Source organism: Thermobia domestica, chromosome 18, assembly GCF_964235325.1.
Source record: "Thermobia domestica chromosome 18, izTheDome1.hap1.1, whole genome shotgun sequence".
Taxonomy (NCBI): domain Eukaryota; kingdom Metazoa; phylum Arthropoda; class Insecta; order Zygentoma; family Lepismatidae; genus Thermobia; species Thermobia domestica.
In genome coordinates, this window is record NC_137471.1 from 66,276,030 (window position 1) to 66,298,831 (window position 22,802).

Genomic DNA, 22,802 nt, shown 5'->3' on the forward strand with positions numbered 1-22,802 from the left:
TATCATCAGAGATCCAGTGTTCTCCCAGTAAGTCAGAATTTGACTTCAGTTGCACTTTTTCTAACCATTTAACGTTTGAAAAATTCTCTTACTTTTAACATTTCCTAGCATATAAGAACTTTGCTCTCCTTACACTAAAGGAAACCTGTTATTTTCCCCGTCAATAAGAAGTTGGTTTTAATTATATTTTCTAACCATTTAACGTTTGAAAAATAATCTTTTAAACACTTTGTACCACATAAAAGCTTTGCTCTTAGACTTTTTAACCAACTTATAGCAACTTTTTTCTTTTTTTCTCGACTAACTCAGCACTTAGTTTCAATCGTACCTAATAACCATTAACATCTACAAATCCTATTATTTCTAATAGTTCCAAGTTTCAATTACGTCTTCTAACCATTATCTTATGGAAATCAGTTTACTCTTGACATTTCCCAAGAAATCAGAACATCGTTTCATTTACACCTCGTCACCTGACGCATTAACGTTCATTAAATTCAGTTGTAGAGCTTATTGGAAAGGTTATTTGTTCACCAGAAGACAGGCAATAGCCACAATGAACCTAGTTCTCTTTTCCTCGTGTCCTTTCATTACTATTATTATTATTAATATACACGATGGCAAAAGAACGAGAAATGTAGTGTATTACTATTACTATATACAGCCCTATATATATTATGAAGAATGAGGTCGCTCATCGCACCTGGTCGCTTTGCAATTGTTTCATCTTTACGCACCAGGGAAGGATCTAGTGTGTGGAAGGCGTGGTAGAAGCCGACCCTCTGTAACACATCACACGGTGTGAGACGGATGAGTTTAGTGAATGGGGTATATCCAAACCGTTCCCAATCTGCAATCCTTTTCAATTCCTACACAGTCAAAAGCAATCCAAATCTTTTTTTTTTCGGACACACACACACACTTTCTCATATCATATTATATATATATAGTACATTCCAATTGAAAAGGGAAAAAATATCATATAAGGAAGAAGAAAACTATATGTGAAGAGAGGAACGAAAAAAAAAAAGTCCTAAATAACGGTCCACTTCCCTTCTGACGGATATCTCAGGTAATATTTTAAATCACCAGTGAAGCCTCTCGCTTCAAGAGAATGGTTTGCGAAATGAAAAAAACAGCGAGAAAACGAGAGACAGACTCTATATATATAAGGTTCTGATGTAGTTGTATAATAATTGTAATAGAAAAAAAAAAAGATGAAACTATATTTCACCAATATGTACGAATAGAGCTTATTTCTCTAAGATCGAAAAAAAAAAAAAAATACTAACTATAAAAGTGAACATATCTGGTCATGAAATTTAGAGAAATTAAGTTCTATATTTAAATTTAGTCTTAACACTACAACGATTCTGAAACAACGCATTTCTGACTCTTCATGATTACGAGAATATTTCTATAAATTCATCATTTGCAGTTTTTATTGTGGGAAGAGTACAGACTAAGAAGAATTATTAAACAATATGTTATCTTAATAAAATGCTAGTTTATAACGTATTCGAAGTTTCGAATATATTAAAAGATAATGTTTCTCTTTGTTTATTTAATAATTACAATGAAGTCGTGGTTTATTCAGAAACTCAAGCCTTAAATGGAATGCAAGTTGCAAATGAGTTTGTTTTCGTATAGGTTACCTCCTGTTATTTGTATGTCTGTTTTTAGCCTACTTTGCTTGTAACCAAGATCTTATTTAGCCGTTAAAAACAGTGTGAAATTCTTAATTTGTTAAGTGCACGGCATAGATTAAGTAACATTTGACTGCCTAACGCTAAACGGCAGAAAAACAAATAACAGTGTATCAAAATTTGGGCTTAGTATCGATTTCGATTAAAGTACAACAAAACAAAGTTAGTATCCCTGAAATATTGTTTGCCTTTGAATCTTGAGAATCATGTTGTAATACTACTGACAAATGTGTAAAAATTATGCGGAAATAAAAACAATATTTTAAGGACACTGACTACTTTATTTTTATAGTACTTTCTAAGTACTAGGCCACTACTAAGTCCAAAGTACTTTCTGAGTACTGGACCACTACTAAGTACAAAATTGCCGATACCGTCCCTAACTTTCCCGTTATCTTGGAAAATATACCAGAGCCCTTTATTAATTAATTCCCGGTTTTTTTAGATTACAAATCAGAATGAATCGAAAACAAGTAAAATCGATTTAAAAAAAACTCCTTCGACGTCACCATATATAACGAAAGTAACACCAACATAGAAAGAAATTATAATAAAAAAAATGGTCAGTGAAAACAGTAACTTTGTGAGTGAGTAAAAGATGAACAAAACTTAAGTATATGCCTTATTTTATTTTCTATGCATGGAATAATGGATGTGCATGATATAAGTATATATGTGTGTGAAGAAAATTCCAACATTCAATAGTCACAAAGAATCAAGACACGCAGGGATTGATAAATTCAAGGAAATTTTAAGAAGTTTCGTCGCCATTTTCTATTTTTTTTTTTAAATAAAAAGTATTACAATTAGGTACGTTTGTTTTCCCACTTTTTTTTTTAAAGGAGTTTCTTATTCACAATTCACGAAAACATAACCGAGGAAAATTACATACTTTGTTTTCAGACTATAACGCATACGTTATAGGTATACTTTGGTATTTACGAAGTAATAACTAGGAGAATATAATTAGATTACTACAAAAAAAGAGTACCAATTACGAGTGCAAAATTCAAATATTAATTTACTAGTAATAGAACAGAAGAAATAAATAAACGAAACGAAAAAGTGTAAATTCTGAGCGGTACTTTGATTATATATAAACTTATTAAAATAATACAGAAAATGGATGTGTTCATCTTCTGAATAGTAGTTATTGATATTGAAAGGTATAATCAAACAGGAATACAACGTTTCATATTATTATTATTATTAATAATAATAATAATAGGAAGTGGACATTTCTGAACAGCACTAATGTAACTGAAAAAAGTACTATAGTGTAACACATAAAATTGCTGAAAGAAAGAGATTCATAAATAATTAATACCTTGCTGATTAGAGTATATTTTTATTTATTAAAATTCAAGTAAGTCATAAGAGTTCCAATAACTTAACGTTATCTTCAAACGTTAACGTTAAGTTTAGCGTTTAACGTTTTAAATTTAATAATAAATATATATCTGATCAATAAAGTATTAATTATTTAAGTAATACTTCGAGAGTCAATATGGATGAAGTTACAAGAGATTAAAAAAAAAAAAAAAAAAAAAAAAATCAGGATACTATTGAAATTTAAAATTTTCTGTATAATAGTTCCTACAGTCTATCGTTTGTTTTTTACATGAATAATATCAAATAACTTTAAGTGTACACGTGTTTGGTGATTTTTTAAATCCACGACCAGATTTCTAACTCCACAATATCTATTAAGAAACATAACTAGTGAGGAATCTTCAGTTATATTCCTACTGAATATGCAAACTCTACTGCTTACGGTTTTTCTAGTATAACATCGAAAAAATCTCTCTTTTCACCAACGGAGTTTAATTTCTTTAATTTAGATCTATGTAAAGAAAAAAATCAATACAGTTGACAGACATGGTAACATAAAACGTGGAATACGAGTAATCCTAAACAAACCACGGAAACGATCAGTAAATAAGTGAAGTTCATAATAAACCTGATTAAGAAGTAAGAAAAAAAAATGGAAAACTCTTAACGTGGTTAGTTGGAAAGAAGCCAATTGGAAATGCTTTCAGTAGTACAGGCTGTTAACTGGCCTCTCATTAGATTCTGTTTCACTTGCTATCAAAACACACACATCAATTCTTAACTAGCAACATCTCTTGGTTAATATATAAAGAGAGAAAACAAAGGAAAATATTGCCAGAATAAAGAAATAAAAATGCATCACCAACCTCTGTTTCGTTCTTTTTGATGGAGAAGAGGAAAAGGTAGAGGTTATTCTGGACCAGAAGACCTGAGCTATTCTTCTGTCGGTATTGTTTCATAAGCTATGCATGAACCAATTACCCCTTCATAAACAATGCAACATATAGAACTTTTTTTTTTCCTTTAAAAAAGTAAAAAGAAAGACTACATAAGAGCAAACGAGGACGACCTCACATATAGTAATAGCACAAAGGGAATTATTATAAAGCAAAAAAAAAAAAAAAAAAAAATCGCGTTTGGAAGTTTATATGAGAAATAAAATAAATACAGTATATTAAAGAAATTAGTAACAAGATTCATACAGTTAAGAAGACTCGAAATTTTTAAAATCCTTGCTCGTGTTATAACTTTTTAACAGCAGTGATGGAAGTGAAGAAACACAATGAAATCATGTGCAAAATGCAAGTGTACAACTTCTGAAACGTAGTTGTTCAATCGTAATAAGAGACACCTATCAAATAAGTTAAAAAGGCAGTGGAAATATACGACTTTCTAAACAGCAACGATCTAATATAAATGGCACATGATGAAATAAAGTTAGCACGACAACGGAAGTACACAATTTCTGGAAAGTAGTAGTCCAAAACATTAAGTATATTATCAAATCGTCGATGGAAGTGTTTTGACCTTTGAACGATAGTAATCAATCTTAAGCACATTGTTCAATGGACGTTAACAAGGCAATAGAAGTGTTCAATTTTTAAATAACAGCAACTCAATTCAAAATTCATACTGAAAAACTATCAACCAACGAACTTCTGCATATACAATCGGTACGATCTGTTCCTATCATGGTTGCGTAATGCTTAACTTTTTCTCTACTTTCATGGCATTAAAAATAAAATTTTCTAGTCGGCAAAAGATCGCAAACATATATACGTACACTCTTGCATGTCCCATCCTCCCCCCCCCCCCCTTGAAAAAACTAACAGGTGGCAAAAGAAAATTTACAGAAATATTTGATAATATAAGCATGTCTTGAAATATATATGAGTATTATGTATTCTGGGTGAGTCAGTATTACGTATTCAAAGAATTGTATCCGTCTAAAAACTTTTAATTGCATTTAAAACTTATTAACGAATTACCCTTTTAAAAGTGAAAACTTAATTTGGAGTAGAGTTATCAAAAGAATATTATATTACGGAGGCACGACTTCAAATATACATTCAGTCTATATATAATAAAAAAGAAAGATAAATTATAGAAGGTAGGGCAATCGCTCGTAATATTCATTACAATACAAGGAAAATCACTAGATGTATATTACACAAGAACTCTTTCTAAAAGTGCAAATATTATAATTCCCAATTATGTATGGCAAGAAATTTAAATCTTTCTTCTTTCTATTTGCATATATAGCCATGAAAATGATCCTTTAAAAAAAATGGCTTTAGGCACAAGTTACCTGCCTTACTGTGCGTATGCAAACAAGGAGAAACACCAAAGTGGTGTTTTATATTAAGGTAGGCTAAAAAGACGATCTAAAGTACATGGTTTCTGCATATGAATAACTTTGACTTCTGCGGTAGAGAATAGCATATATGCATTATAAAAAATACAGGAAAAAAAAAGGATGAAATGGTGACGGATTTCTCGATTTGTTTACCTAAGGTAAGAAGGTTTGTCTTGTACACGAGGGTATTTACACATGCACACTGAAGAGGTACAAGGGCCGACACGGGTCTCAACCCTATACACACAGCCACGTGTCATTCATTTGCATGTGCCATCTGATTATACATTCATAGCGAATCCCTTACATATATGCATACATGGTAGGGTTACGCTCATATATATAATGAAACAACGAAGCAAGGAGGAGTAGAGAACAAGTTTGCAGGTTCTTTGTACCATCAAGCCAACATATGCATACATATATATTAAAAAAAAAAGGAAGATAATGCTTTATACAATTGACACGAGCCAGAAACCAAAAGCACCTGTCTACTACGTGTAAATGAATCATTTTCATGGTTAAAGAATTTAATTAATCTATACATTATGTTACTTTAAATACTTTTATAAGCAAATGAAAACGAGAACCCTTTCGCTGCCATTTATTATCAGAAAACGAATTTAAATGTCTTAATCTTGTACATAAAACTAAACTAAAGCTCACTGTACTGGATCCCACAGAGAACTAATACCAGCCGAGCACTGGTTCTCATAGCCGTTCTTTCTTTCAGGACCGGAGTTCGATACCTCTTAACGTAAAGAGTTTTGGAATATGATGACGACACATAAGCTAAATTATGGTGTTTCCATCGTGAATCGCCTCGGAACAAAGGCAGATACCGATTGTAGCCAGCAGCTACGACAGAATTCACCTAAGTATTTGAATCCAAATTCAAGACGTCGTCCGGACCACTAGTGGTCGAAGTTAAGTGTATAAAAATAAACTAGTTAGTGGTACTAAGATTATCCAAATATTTATTCAGATTGCCATTTTGTTTTATATTAGAATAACGAATATTAAAAATAAATTCGTCATTGATCGTAATTAGAGTACGAAATTGGTCAAATTTTAATAACACTAAAACAGGTTGGACTCATCGATCACCTAAACTGATGTAGAAGTGAACTTACTAAAAGTTGCAGTATGGAATGTTATTTCAGGAAGTGCAGGAACAACTGAAAAAATATTTTAGTTTAAAATTTGATTCTGATTTGTTTTAAAAAATGAAAGAAGTGCCAGCCAGGCTTCTCCAGGTATGTGAAGAAGATGTGAGCTATCGAATACCTAAACCTTGCATTTCCCTAACTGAAGATCACCATGAAAAGGCTCGAAAGCAAAAATTTTACAAGTCTGAGATAAAAACATTTCCTTTGAAAAAAAAAAAAGTACGGTATATATGATGGAAAGGTATTTCATCACAACAGTTGTTTTCTTCTTAAAAATTAACTTTTTAAAAAAAAAAAAAAAAAAAAAAAAAGAAGCAGTGACTGATGATTGAGAGTAAAGAATCAACTTTTCTCTCTTTAATAAAAAGAAAAAGTCATCAATGTACACATTACCATGCACGTCGTTCGTAGGTCAACGTTCGGTCATTTGCTTAGTACTTTTTTCTGTATTATTATTTTTATTAAGTTTAATCGACTACCTCTTCCCCACAACTTTCCTTGCACCTTATCCTTTTACGGATGTTTTGTTGTTTTGTAAAGTATGTGAAAGATTACACGTAGCTCTTTGAATCACGATCTGTCTATGTTAAAAAAAGACTTTTCTTATTTCTAAACACAAAAATTGAGCTCAAAGGTATGTGCTCTGTTGTGTGGGAGTGAAGAAGTTGAAAAAAAGACAAGCCACATTAAAAGAAAAAAAAAAATTAACGGTGATTACTAACAGATAGAAGAAACAATAACAGCAATGCTTTTGCGAATAAGAAAGAAAAAAAAAATGGCTGAGAACAGCACGTCACAGAACTAAGCGCAAATCGTTTCATCAACTTCTTGGATAAGAAGACCATTGCTGTCAAACGGTGGCTCTGGTCTGCTGGTGGTGTTATCAAGCAACTTGAGTAGCCAGCAACAATACAATACAGTCCCTTTCCAAAGGCTACATCTATTCATAAACTCCTGCTTTTCTTCTTGCGTCCCCCCCTCACACTCCCGCCCAAGCCTGATGCTATTTTTCTTTGTAAGATTGCTGGCAACAGTTAAAATCGCTTATTCTTTCTACTGGGCAGCGCAACCAACGACAAATACGTAATTAAGTGGAAGAATGCCTTAGGCTATTACAGTAGCTGGGAACACATAAAGACGTGGAAAATAAAAAGTAAAATAGAAAATGAGGGACAGATCCAAAACATAAGAAAATGAACAAAGGATATTTTGAACGAAAAATAAAAATTAAAAAAAATCTCAGCATGTCAAAGAAAAGGAGTGATGAAGTTGTATAGTAGATGAAAATAAACCAGCAAAACAGGACAAAGTATTGGTCAAGAGTGTGAAATTACGAACTCCTTGTTAAAAAAAAACGGACCTTCCTTCGACCTACAACTATTTTCATACACGAAATACTTTTTCTTTTATTATTCTCGTATATTGAAATTCTTTTGTTACTTCTTTCAATTTTCAGGATTATCTACACTTCAACTACTATATTGAATACTACGTTATCAGGAAGACTCTGTCTAAAACATAGAAGATATGCATTTTATGTAAAAGTTTTTTTTTTTCTTCCCTAAATTCCTCATACCAGCCACTATTTTCTATCTTCATGGAGGAAATGTACTTAAAGAAAGAAATAAGAAAAAAGAGAAGTGTAATGCTTCCTTATTAACTGTCAGAGCAAACGTTAAATAGGTTAAAAACACTCAAAATGGAACTTTAAATGATGATATAGCTAAAGCATAAAGATATCAGATTCACACATACGAATATCATACATATAGGCCGGTACATAGTCCACATATACTTTCATACAGTGTGTTTCATTATTGCTTTTCTTCGGTTAATTCAATCTCTAAAGTATTTCGTCTTGAAAACTGACAAAACGCAAGATTCTATCTTTCATTATGATATTGACATTGGTTAACATAGAACATAACCACTGTTAAGTCGCATATGTAGTACATTTGGAAAACAAACGATGCCGGAAGTACTTCATGCTTGATTCATCCATTGTCTCATGATGCTGAAATCAACACTGAAATTTGTGTTCTCTTAAGGAGAATCGAATTGATTGATTAGTTTCTGTTTTTGCAATCTAGTGTCCTTTTTCAGCGTCAAGGTTATATATTGAGTCGTGAACCTACGGGCATTCAAACCATATATTATCCCATCAGCAATCGAAGCTGGGTCTACCACATAGAAGTCGGTACCACTACTCATTTAGCCGAGAGCGAGATCAATAAAAATCGAAATCCGCTATTTTGGCTAAATGGAAGTTTATTATTATTATTATTATTATTATTATTATTATTATTATTATAAAACACTTGGAATCAGAAAAGTTGTCATACTCATTTCTTTTTTTTTCCAGGTGGGCTCTGGCTTGTTATATGGAACCTAATATTGTGACGATTGGAAAAATAAACACAAATCGAATTTAACCTGAGTCCGCTTACCTCTTAAATTCCATTGCATTATTAAGACTTTAACATCCTTTTCAACACTGACGGTATGACACCTGAACCTAGAGGTTAACATGGGATCCGAACTACTTGAGCTCCCACCGGGAATCGAACCCGGATTTCCCGCGCTGAATGCCGCTTACATTTTGAGATCTGTAGTCATCTAAATACGGAGCTAAGGGTTTATAGTAATATGTTAATTATTTTTTTTTTTTAAAGAGTTTAATTCACAGCTTCCGAAATACAGGTGCAAGGAATAAAGAAACGCAGATAGTGTGTCGGATATAGCGCGTACACTGTCTACTGCACCATGTTTCAATAAAAAAATAAATAAATAAATAAAATAAAATAAAAAAAATATACTACACTGAGCAACATAATGGGTCATGTATTTTCTACATTCTTGAAAGCAAATACATTACTACTAGTTAAATTATAAGATCGAACCAAGTATCAGGAAATCCCGAAAAAGTACATATCGAAGTATATATTGCAATACAAAGTTCCCGTATCCATCTCCAGACATAACATTTTCAAATTTTATACGCACTTTATATTTGGAACTAAATTACTGAAATGCATACCGACCGAACATGAAAATCATTTGTAAAATGCAATAGAAGTCAAAGCTTGCCTGAAAATCTGTCAATATTAAAAAGGTAGCACCTAATACTCAAAATTGTATTTCTGTAGTGACACCAGACATAGATAGCGACAAGAATGAGAAGCAAAAAAACGTGAAGGATAATACGAATATATTTCTCAATCTACACAATGGAATATGACTTTATCTTCCACACCTATCTAACGACTATATCTGACGAAATAAAAAAAATCTTATTTGTGATCATCTTAATATTAGAAGTTTTTTTATGTAAGGGTTTTACTCTTGGAAAAATCTTAAGTATTTCCATGTATACTACGCTGGTGTCTTTACGATCGAAAATTTACATGATGACCTACACCATAGGTACACATCTTCCTCACAAGTTTCTGAAATGTGAGATTCAAACCCCCTTGTACTAGAGTTAAAAAATCTACTTTCTCACCATTTGAGAAACAAACTATATTTATCACTTAGATGATACGGTAAATTTATTCATTTAGTTCCAGCTCAGCTGTGATTTGATTTAACTCCCCACCTCCCCTTTTCAGAAAATTATTTTTGTACTAAGGTACACATACTATAGTGGCACTTCATCTCAAAATCATTAAATAATTACATGTATAGTGAAAGGAACAATAATGAAGAAAAATAATAAGTCGAATCCACAACTAACTGTACTTCAACGTGATTGCATCGTGGTTTTTTTAAAGGAAATCTTATTGTTGGCAGTATTTGGTAAAGAATACAGAAAATTTGTTACGCTTGCTTTCTATATTGTTCTGAATAGACGGACCAGAAAAATAATTTTGCAACAAATTCAGCTCGTGTTAAAATGTGAATTGAAAAACAAAAACAAAAGAAATAACAACAAAAAATACAAAAATGTATGGACAAAAAAGTGTCTAATTTCACATCATCATCTAATGATTAAGCGACTGGAAGATTCTCGAAAGACACTATCATTTTATGTCTTTTTGCTTGCTACATTTTCTTCAACGTCTCGTTACATTACAAAAAAAAAGTCTTTCTCTTGCTAAAATTGTCAGTTAAAGCTTTATATGAAAGAAAAAACGTATCTGAAAATCTTAGCTAATATAGTATTAAGTAGAACGGTTAAATAATTAGAATAGTTAAATAGTAGAATGTTTTGCACATCCTTTTTAGTTTCTGATGATGTACACCATTCTGGACGAAATATATTCAAACAAGACATGTGAAAGTCATCATCATTACACCACAGACAAATTACTTAAGTTTCCAGCTGCTTCCCGCGAAGTAAAATGTATCTCATGGCGATGAATCAAAAGATAAGATCTCAAATTTGAGCGTTTGACACATCTATCTAAACAAATATGTCCAACAATAAGATTGTCTCAGTGTTTGCATTTTCAGAAAACAATACTGAAAATAAGTATGAAAAATGATCGTCTACTTACCGGCGGCTGAGATCATTGCTGGATGTAGAAAGAGGTTGCCTTGCATCCCACCAGGAAAACCAGCGAGGCCCAGACCATACAGCTGATGTAGAAGAGCCATGTCGTCAGCACCGGGTAGTACTGGCGTCGTGGCCGCGTTACTCATCAGAGGTTTGGAATCCTTTGGTTCAACCTTGATTGAAGCTGCTGCTGCCGCTGCGGCAAGTCCAGGTGCCGAAAGGGAATTGTGTAACCCAAGACCTGAGGCTGCCATTTGCAACATCTGAAGTTGAGCAAGTTGTTGTTGCTGTTGAGCTGCAGCTTGTTGTTGTTGCTGCTGCTGAGCTGCAGATTGTTGCTGCAACTGCTGTTGAGGCGATGGTTGCTGCTGCTGCTGTTGTGACACATTAGGCAACCCCGTTGAAACATCCGTGCCGCTGGACCCTGGTACCGGAGGAACTGTGAAGGAACCATCTCCCTCGTTTTTACCATTTTCTATGTGCGCCTTCACGTTATCGATATGCTTCTTCGTAAAGATATGATCCTGAATGGAATATTTATGCGAGTATTTAAAGTTGCAGAGTTTGCATTCTTCCGGTGGACGTGGGGGCTCGGGCTCCTGTCCGAAAGCTTTCTGCACAGCCAATTTGTTCTTTTTCTCTTTTGCTCTTGCATTTTGGAACCAAACTTGAACAACGCGTTTTGGAAGTCCGATCTCACGCCCCAACATTTCACATTCAGCCATAGTTGGTGTTTTATAGTCTCCGAATAACGACTTCATTACTTTAACTTGTAAACTGCTCATCTGTGTTCGAAATCTTTTCCCACCACTTGTTAGATGTCTTTGGCTCTGCGTACTTGAAGCTGGTGAGGTGGGATTGCTTTCATGGGATGCTTCATCGCCATCCATATTCTCAGTCGTTTCGGACATACTATCAGATCTTGCATCATCTCCTGCACTTCGTCCAGATCCTCCGCCGGTTTCTTCCACGCTTCGTTCGCTGAGATCTGTAAGAGGACCATCGAGCAACGACCGCTCATGGTCTGTGGATACTTTCATTGGTCTGCTCAGATCGACTGGTTTGCTCAGATCTAAAGGCGCATCACTTCCTTCTGTCACCTCATGCTTGATTTTCATGCTGAGGTCAGTAGGACCCTGAGTATCTTTTCCATTTTGGGCATGAGATTGGAGCTCGTTTATGTATCGCTTCATAGACTCTTCATAATATTTCTTTAACGAATTTTCTACATCTGAGTGCGTACTGAAAGGAGGGAATAAAGGAGGCATCATATTAGGAGCACCAATTGTAGCAGTTGTACCAAAAGAAGTAGGAACTTTAGAACTATCACCCATCTGAATCGAGGAATCCATACTGAGTTCCTCGTCTGGGAGAGCATCAATATTGATCTCTCCTCGTGAACATTGGTCAGCATGTTTCGTCGCAAGATGCGACTCTAAAGCGGATTTTACCTTGAACAACGCTGGGCAGAATGGACAGCGCTTGTTTATTACCTGAGCATGAGCCCTAAACTGGCCTTTTCTTTCGCGAGCCCTTGTATTCTGAAACCAGACTTGAACTACTCGTTTCTTCAGACCCACCTCTCGTGCTATATTTTCCAACATCTTCCTGCTAGGATTGCTCTCTATCTGATATTTTTGATACAGGTAATCCAGTTGCTCTGGCAAGATGGTAGTTCGAAGACGTTTATCCTTTGGTTGGTCATCACGATCGTCATCATATTCGTCGAACTTTCGCTTAGGTGTTGGAGCGCCAGCACTGAGGGGTGTGCTTGTTCCTGAGTTGGTAACTTCCGAACACGATAGACCAGGTGTAACTGCCGCTGCTGCACTTAATTGTTGCTGTTGCATTTGAGCGTGTTGCTGCAAAATCCCAAATGGACTGTCAGGTGGATACGTTGGAAATAGATTGGGATTCATGATGTGAACGATTTGATGTTCTCGCCAGAGATCGAATCGAGGAAAGACTAAGTTGCATTTATCACACTGGAAAGTACCTTCTGGTGAGGACGCAGATTTGTTTTCGGTTGGATTTGGCGATGGAGAAAAAAGAGCTGGATTACTCGCAGTAGAAACATTATTTACAACTGACGCAACTGTTGTTGAAACAGCTGTAGTAGGATTGGACTCTGCCATTGTGCTGGAGTTGGAATCTTCAGAAGACAACACGGCAGCAATTTGTGCAGCTGCAGCTTGGGCTTGCGCAGATCTTTTAGCATCCTCTTCTTTAAAGCAATGCGTTTTTTGGTGTCGAATAAGCTCATAATATCTTTGGAATACAAGAAGGCATTTCTTGCATTGATAATTGAGACCTGGAGTGCGCTGAAACCTTCCCGATCCATCATCATTTGATTCTACTGGTGGTTGGTTTTCATATACTTTCCTTGCTTTCTGCCGTGCATTCTGAAACCAGACAACGATTACACGAGGACTTAGATTGAGCAGTTTTGACAGATATTCGAGATCGTCATCTTTAGGATACGCATTGTTCTCAAAGAATTCTTGCAACACTTTGATCTGATAATCTGTGAACCTTGTACGGTTTGCACGCTTCCCCGATGATCCACCGGAAGAATTGCTACTGCAACTACTACTATTGTTATTGCCATTGCCACTGCTGCCACCAGTCAACGCAGCTTGTGGTGAATTGAGAGAGAAACAGTCAGTTCTAGCTGGACTGACACTAGTAATGGTGGAAGATGAAAGAGGTAGTATACTCGAAGTAGGAACTTGATTTGGAGATGCGAAGTTAGGCGTTAATTTTGGCGGTAGCATGTTGGAATGTGACGATATAGATTCGGAACCAAGTTGCGAGGCAATGATTGAAGTTAATGTAAGGCTGCCAGGGGAGGAACTACGTACAGAAGGAACTGAAGTTACAACAATGTTACTTGAACTCACTGGACTGGATCCTAGAGTTGACGTACTACTACTGACGACAGGTCGTGAAGATTCACTTGAGTTATGATGGTGATGATGATGATGGTGATGTTGCTGCTGCTGCTGTTGTTGTTGATTCGATGAATGTGCCTGTATATTCTTCTCCTCAGTAGTACCTTCATTTTTGTCGTTTTCTTTTTTGATCTCAATGTCCAAAGTGTTATTAAATTTTTCCGAATTTTCAACAGACTGAGTTTCGTTTTCAGTTTTTACCACTACATCTGTTTTTGGTTGTTTATTGGCTTGTCGACAAGAAAATTCTTTAGGATCGTCTGAGCTCAGAGGCATTACTTTGGCTTCCCCCGTCTTCTCATACTCTTCTAAATTCAATGTAGTCGATGGTGGATTATTAAAATTATACGGTGAATCTTTATTTCTTTGTCTCTCCTTAAATAAGGTATTACGAAACCAATGCTTAATAACTTTAGGTGGTAACCCACTCTGCTGAGCCATTTCATTGATCTGATCCTCAGAAGGAGAGTTGTTGATGTCAAAATGAGCTCTCAATATCTTTAGTTGTTCATCGGTTATTCGTGTTCGAGCTCTCTTTTGCTGCGCAGCAGTTACGGCTTGTTGCTGTTGAAGTAATTGCTGCTGTTTGGCCAGCAAAGAAGGATCAATAGCAGGCGTAAATAAAGGATTCTGAGCTTGCGCTAACGCACCTATAGGATCAAATGGAGGCGGCATCATCATAGGAACTAGAGGTGGCTGCAAATTCATTGCTGCCAATGCTGGCATATTCAGGCCCAGAGGAAGTCCCATTCCTAAGCTTGCCATACCCATCATCATTGGATTAAACTGCAGTTGCTGGAGTTGGGATGCAGCCATAACATTTAGTGCTGCTTGCATTTCGTTCATCTGCTGTGCCAAAGACATAGACAGGTTTGATACACCACCTGGTACATTTCCTGACAAGGTAGCTGGTATTGAATCTGTACTAGATGCTGGCGTTGATGATGCGGTTGGAGTGCTTGGTGCTGTTGATGTTGTAACGTCAGGTGCCTGAGATTGTTTCGTCGTTTCTTTGTCCTCAATTTCCTTTTCTGGAGAGACAACATCATTGGTAGTTGATGTCCCACTACTACCGCTATTGCCGCTGGTATTGGAACTTGAAGTAGTTAAAAGTTGGTGACTGTTGTGCGAATTATTTGCATTTACAGTTGGAGTCATGGGACTTACTATTGGTGGTGTAGCATTCTTTTTGTCGTATTCAGACTTGAACTCTTGGGCATATTTTTCTAGGAACTCTAGTGGTACAAGATCTCGATGAATCTCTTCACAATGTGCTTTCAAAACCCAAATACTTGAAAATTCTTTCTTACAGTGTTGACACATGGACTTTGCCATTTCAGGTAGATCTTTCTTGCTTTCATCTTCAATTATCTCAGGTTCATCTTCGTTCAGATCTGTTAACGTTGCTGAAGATTCTGCTGGCTTTTCAGGCTTAATCTCTTCCTCTTTTCTTTGAGACTTTTGATGATATTCGTTAAACTGCATCACAAGTTCAAATCCGTAACTTTCCAGAAGATGTTTGTAAATTTGCGAAGATTTCTTTGCAGGAATGCAAAATTTTGAGAATGAGTCATCTAAATGCGGCGTTGGAGCAGGTGATGGAGGCTTCGTTGGGATATTTGGCGTTTGAGTTTGTTGTTGTTGAGTGGAAGGCGGTGTTGAACTCCGAGATTGGTTGACTCCTGAGGCGCCTGGTGCTGGCAAGGGTGGAAAGAGATTTAGAGGGCTTTGAAACATACAATAAAGCTGTTGGTGTTGCGCCAGTTGCTCCTGGCTGACGAAAAGAGCGCTACATCGCTGACATGTGTACATATGCTGAGACGAAATCGGCGGTGGTATTATCACAGGCTGTTGAGCGGTTGAATTGTTAGTTGATGTCGCCTGAGATATCGACGACGACGACGATGATGATGATGACGATGAACTTGGTTGCGAAGTAGTAGTTGTACTTACATTAACTAAAGTAGGAACTGAAGGGGTTGTTGATTGAGGAACTATATTACTGCTCAAACTTTGAGCTATTGGCGACACTTGCGTGGCGGCCGAAGAGGTTGGTGACTGCTGCTGTTGTTGTTGTTGCTGCTGCTGCTGTTGCTTTGGAGATCCAAGAATATCCTGCATCATCTTTTTGTGTTGGTCTTGTACTTTTTGTGGCTCTGGTTGTTCTATTAATGGCTTACTAAGATCAATTTGACCAGTCATAGCCAAGTCTTGCAATTTTGAAGCTCTTGTCTGATGCAACACTGACCTCATATGGATATCCAAAGTGGATCCTTGACTATAAGCAACTTTACAGATATTACATTTGTAAGGTTTCTTATCATCATCTTCCATTTTTGGAGTAAGACTAGTAGACAAAGAGTGGGGAGAGACAGCAGAAACGCCGTTATTCTGTTGGTGATGCTGCTGTTGGGCTTGCTGTTGTTGTTCCTGCATTGCGCGTTTTAGCTTGTGCAGGTGACTAACAGAGTTATAATGAACCAGAAGAATGTTTTTCTGGGTGAAAGATTCTTTGCATACATCACATTTATAAGGGCGATTTGGATCCAAATACTTCTCCATAGGATAACTAAGTTTTTCGCCCTTTCGATGTAGCAGAGTCTTGTTATGACTGGTTAAGTAACTCTGCCGTGTAAATGCAACTTTGCATCGATGACATTTGTACTTTCTGTTTGGATCATTATAGCTATCCTCTGCAATGGCTTGGCTATTCAAATAATCTTCTAAAAATTGTTGTTCTTTGTATGTCGAGTCATTGCTATTCTCACCATCCCCTTCGGTTCCCCCTTCCGTATGAAGCATACAGTCATCTGGGTCTTTTCTCTCCATGTCTTTCATATCGTCATCGAAATCTTCGTCTTTTAAGCTTTCTTTCCTGAGAAGATCGTTAGTGGATGGATCTAGTACCTGGCCACTAAGACCTGCGAGTAACAAAGGGTTGTTCATTAAGCTTTGTTTATACTGTCCCAGTTCATCTTCAGGAAGTTCCGAATGCGAGGTTTCCACATGTTTATGTAGCGCAAGAACAGAGCGAAAACTCCTTCCACAGAAAACACATTTGGTAGCGTCTCTTATGAGATGGTATTGCGAATGAAGCTGAAGTTTTTCCAATGTCTTAAATGCCAAACTACACTGATTGCAACGATACTTATAAACGTGTTTTTCTGAAACTGCCATTTGATGACCTTTGGCATGAATTTCTCGGAAATGCATCTGCAAACTATGAGCAGATTGGAAATACTGATTACAACCTTTCTTCCAACACAAATATCCTGGTCCACCCGGAGTCTGTTTGATCTCTAAATGTCCTAATTCATTTTGATGTAAACACAATTCGTCGATGTTCTTACAACTCTTAAAACAAGTTTGGCAACGAAACTCATCCATGTCTAAGTGATCTTCCAGATCTCCATCCTCTTTTTCCTCAGTCGAATTAAGATCAACCTGCTGCTGTTGATGATGTTGATTAGGCATCTTTGGCTCGCTCTCTTTTGTGCTGCTTAAACCTCCACTGCTACTACAACTAGAAGGACTATGCTGATTGTGATGATGATGGTAATGCCCTACAGACTGTTGTTGTTGCTGCTGCTGCTGCTGTTGAGAAGTTGACGTTAAATGCGACTGCTGTTGCTGATTTAGATGTTGCTGCTGTTGCTGATGTTGTTGTTGTTGTTGTTGCTGAGGACGCGACACTGCATTCAACCAATGTGACTGATCAACCAAAACTAGAAGCCTCTGCAGGCCTTCAGCGTTAACACTGTGAATTTGCATTACATGACGCTCCAACTGAGGTTTATCACGGAAGCTATCTTGGCAAAGCGGACACAGAAATTCTTTCGGTTCCTGTGAATGCTGTGCCAGGACATGAGCTTGAATTCTCATCTCCGAACCGCTGGTGTAGTTGCAGTAGGGACACATATGCACAGTCTGGTCGTTACTTAAGTTTGTAGCTTCTTCATTTTCCCTATAACACACATCTTGTTGCTGTTGTTGTTGTTGCCGCTGCTGCTGCTGCTGTTGTTCTTGTTCTAGGGCAAATTTCAACATGCTGTCTTTTTCTCTTGGTTCCACTTTGATGTCTTTACGCTCCTTACGCTCTGAAAGTAAAATAGAAAAATGCAATTTTACTAAATCTTTAACACATTAACATGCTTGTTAGAAGACATTTTCTTTTAAGCAAATAAACTCGATTTTCGACCTGCATATTGTCAAAACTTATACTTAAGCAATAAAATACTAATATGGCCAAGTTAGAATTTCTTAACTATTCATTTTTTAAAAAAGGGTAATAACGTAGAATAATATGAAACTATACACTAATTCAATAAATGAAAAAAAAAAATGAACTCTGACGTAATACAATGAAAGTCCATTATACAGTAACTTTACTTCTATGCCCGGCAGGTACCACCAAAACTTTACGCTATACAACTAAGAACTCAAGTCAATATTAGCAATAGGTATACACAGCGAAATTTATATCTAATTTACAAGAGCACTATAGATTATACAAATTCATAGATTATGGGGTATAGTAATTATAAAGTTATATGGAATATCGAAGTTCAGAGTTTATAGAAGTCTAGTAATTACCAAGTCATACGAAATATCAAAATTCAGAGATTATAGTGGTCTAGTAATTACAAAGTTATATGGAACATCCAAGTTCAGAGTAGTGGTCTAGTAATCAAAATTCAGAGATTATATTGGTCTAGTAAATACGAAGTCATATGAAATATCGAAATACAGAAATTATAATGATTTCAAGTATTTTAGACATATGAATGACAATTTGAATTAAAATGTGACACATTTTGAAGGTGTGCCGAAATTACCGAACAATGTCTATTACCTAAAAATCCGTAACCACTGTATCCCGTAACAGCTTGAATATATAGGTAAACTATGAAAAAAAATGCTTATATATTTTTTAATATTATTTTTCTTCAAATGTGGAAAAAATCGTATAGACGCAAGGGAGAGTTAGCAAAATTAAAAAAATGAAATGAAATCTGAGTTTTACGTCCCACGGTTATGCCGGTTAAGCTAAAGGAGACGGTGATTATGAGAAATGAGTGAAATGGTGGAATGAAGAGAGTGGAAGGAAACGGGAGAACCCCGAGAAAACCCACGAGCACGGTGTTTGTTCACCACACAGTCCACACGGCGCGAGCTGGGATCGAACCTGGGACCCCAAGCACCGGGGGTGAACGCTCTACCACTGAGCCACTGCGGCCCCTAGCAAAATTAACCTGCCGAATAAGTCAGTATATTAAATCACATTAGCATCATCCTACTACTACTAGTACTAGCAGTGCTGCTGCTAATAATAATAATAATAGAGCTCCTTGTTGTTATAGATTAAGGTAAACGCCTCCGACTAGGGAGATTCAGGCTCGATTCCCGGTGCAAGCTCATGCGGCTTCGTCTTATACAGCCTTGACGGTAAAAAGGACGTTAAACTCCAAGCCAACGAATAATAATAAACTACGAATTACACTTAGAAAATCTCGTCTCTAGTTTACAGATCTAAGGCAACTTATTTCCAAACTTTACAAAATAATGTCCTATTATTTCTAAATATTTCAGATAGGACTCAGTAAATTCTGATCCTGCACGTGACTATGTAAAAATATTAACTCTGATCGTATAATACGAAAATGCAATGCTAAGCAGCTAAACAGTAATCTCATAATGATACTTATCTCTTTCTTTGTACAACGATAGTTTAATATTTTCTCGATTAATAGTGCTTTATGCGAAGGAAATATACGTAGTAATTACAATTCTATAACAAAACTACGTATACCGAAAGTAAGTTAACATAATTATCAGCGTATTATTACATTATTTAGGAGGAATCTTCTTTGCTTGATTAGATTCACAATTTCGGAGGAAATAATACGCAATTTTCTTCTCGTAAATCCACCTCAGCTTTGTACATTTCAAAATAACGAAACAAACAAACGAATGAACGAAATGAATATCTAAGTTTGGAGAGCATAGTGATCCAGTGTCAAGAAAGATCGAAATATAAAGCTTGGGGACCATAAAGGTTTAGTATTTTACGAAGTCGTATGAAATGTCGAATTTCAGAAATTATAATGTTCTAGTAATTATAAGTCATATGAAATATCGAACTTCAGAGATTATAATGTTCTAGTAAATCATATGAAATATCGAACTTCAGAGATTATAGTGGTCTAGTAATTACAAAGTCATATGAAATATCATACAAAGTTCGGAGATTGTAGTGGTCTAATAACTACAAAGTCATATGAAATATCGAAGCTCAGAGATTATAGTGGTCTAGTAATTATAAAGTCACATGAAATATCAAAGTTCAGAGATTATAGTGGTCTAGTATTTACAGTCATATGTAATATCGAAGTTCAGAGATTATAGTGGTCTAGTAACTACGGTCATATGAAATATCGAAGTTCGGAGATTATAGTAGTCTAGTATGTACAAAATCAAATAAAATATAAAAGTTCGAAGATCATAATGATCTAATAAGGAATTAAAACAAAAGGTATGTTTAAGGTATTGGTTATTTCCAAGCCATTTGGTTGCTAGTTCAATGATAGTGCTAAAATCACCCTTGCAATAATTTACAGATAGACAGCTAGCCATGATACACAGGTTGAAACATCATGCAATCACTTTTATTAAGCGAAAAGTTCATTGTCTTTTGTGCAAGAGAAACAGACTTCGATTTCATTTAATAACTACAGATTGAATCTTTTCCCATTAAACTTGGTGCATGAAATGAATATAAATACCTTGTCAATAAAAGAAATATCAGACGTGCACAACAAAAAGAAATATTTAAAGAAAAAAATATTCGTTTATAATAAAAATAATTTTCTTCTTAAGGTGTAAGGCATTGCCCCGTTGAGAGAGAGACGGAGAGGAGGCGAAGGCAATTAACATAAGACTTCGGCCAAATTCTCATCAAGCCATTCAGAAATTTCGTGCATTTCTCAGCCAATCTCCATGTTCTAGCTACTGCACGCCTTCTGAACACGAAGTGCTATAAACTGCCTGATATCTCGAGACAACGAGATCTGTCTTAAAAGTGTTACTGACTGACTATATATAAGAGCCTTCACTTCCACTGAATTTTGAAAAGATTTCCCTAACGTGAGCGATGTTAAGGTATTTAAAAAAAAAAAAAAAAAAAAAAAAAAAAAAAAAAAAACCTAAAGAAATATGCTACTTCCTTATTGGGGCCCTACCATTACATTCACCTTTTGACAGCATATTAAAAATGCCTGCTCTTAAATAAAATAAAACAAAAAAAATACATATAATATAGTAAGAAATAAAGATTCTTTAGTGTTCATAAAGCACACTGGCTGCATTTGTGTTTTTAAGAAAATAATGACGAGAGGTGCTACACAATACATCCTTTCACCTTTCAACGCGGAACAGTAATTTTCGTAGGTGCCAAACTGACGTAATAATTACTAAATTTTATAAAAGTAATGGTTTAATAAAAACTTCAAAATATCTTGACATCCATTTAGCATAGACTGTCGAGTTCCGATTAACCGTTACATTCATTTTCGACAATAGTACATGTACTCGTATATACATATTTCTTGTTTTCTGCAAGGTCACAAATAAAATCATGAAGTAGATGTATTCGGTTAATTTCCAATGAAAATAGAATTTTCTGTATATCTCAGCATCCTAAAGCAACAACAAGGCTTCTTGTAGTAAAAGAGTTCAAGAAAGCCAGAAATAATGGCGTTAAAGGCATGCGCTGACTACTGATCACGCAGCTGAACTTGCACCATGAGGTCATTCAAAGCCTTTACTAAATGACATACCGATTCACGAGTGAATGATAAGGGATAATCTCTGCGACTCAAGATAAACAAGTATTGTATGAGATTTAAGATATTAAGTTTAGATGTTGTGAGAGATCCAAGATCAGAAGATAGAGAATTGTAAGAATTCTCAATGAAACTATAGTGTAATAGTATAAGATAATTAAAGACAAAGGACGAAAAATTAGTAAAAGCAGATCGCATAAGTTAAGTTTTTGACTTGATTCCGATAAAATTGATAACGTGATACAAATTATTTTCGATAGTATACAATAAACAGATAACAACCACAAGTGTGCATATATTTTTAAGATATTTCAATCCAATAATGGCGCAGTCAATAGGATAAATCTAAGCTCTCGGTGGGAAAACATACAGAAGTTGACAAACGTCAATATGAGATTGTGGATGGCAGCGAGTCTCCAGCAAAAAGAAAAAACTTTGTTAAAGGAAGAAATTGCCTCGTTAAAAAGACAAGTGGTATACAAGTATACACATACAAAGGTTGGACGTACAAGTCTTTACCCGGCATCAACAATATTGCGTATTTTTTTTTTAAGTGTCCATGTTATGTAAACCATGTTTGCGTGATCACAAAGATAAGATTTGTCCAGCAAAGTCTAAACGATGTTTTCAATGTCTTTCCAAGGTACACTTAGCTAGAGCCTGTTTTGCTAAAGAGAAACAAAACCCAAGATGAAAACATACAATTAAACACCTTGAAGATCCTCATATCTTTAAGAATAAGCCAGTGAAACAGGAATCTGGTTCTGAAGTCTGTAAGGGGGATGCAGACACTACCACTATGGGTCAATCAGGCAACTCGAATGCTTCTTACAGGCAAATGCAATATCTACTATTTTCAATTACATTGGACAAGATAAGCAAGACGGAAGAGGAGGAAAAGAAACAGAAGGAATATAAGCAGAGAGTTAAGAAGGAACCCAAAATTGTGGAA

At 35.7% G+C, this 22,802-nt stretch overlaps 1 protein-coding gene and 1 long non-coding RNA gene across 10 annotated transcripts in view; one reads left to right on the forward strand and one right to left on the reverse strand.

The window, feature by feature from the left end:
* The window catches only part of zfh2 (Zn finger homeodomain 2), a 617,436-nt gene that overhangs the window by 104,609 nt on the left and 490,025 nt on the right, over window positions 1-22,802 (reverse strand). For all 9 annotated transcript variants that reach the window (XM_081745104.1, XM_081745105.1, XM_081745107.1 and 6 more), the window contains one exon: window positions 11,060-18,106. In XM_081745104.1, coding sequence (XP_081601230.1) covers window positions 11,060-18,106 — 7,047 coding nt within the window. The remainder of the gene's footprint in view (window positions 1-11,059; window positions 18,107-22,802) is intronic.
* The window catches only part of LOC145674870 (uncharacterized), a 141,321-nt gene that overhangs the window by 66,108 nt on the left and 52,411 nt on the right, over window positions 1-22,802 (forward strand). The gene's annotated exons all lie outside the window — the stretch shown is intronic.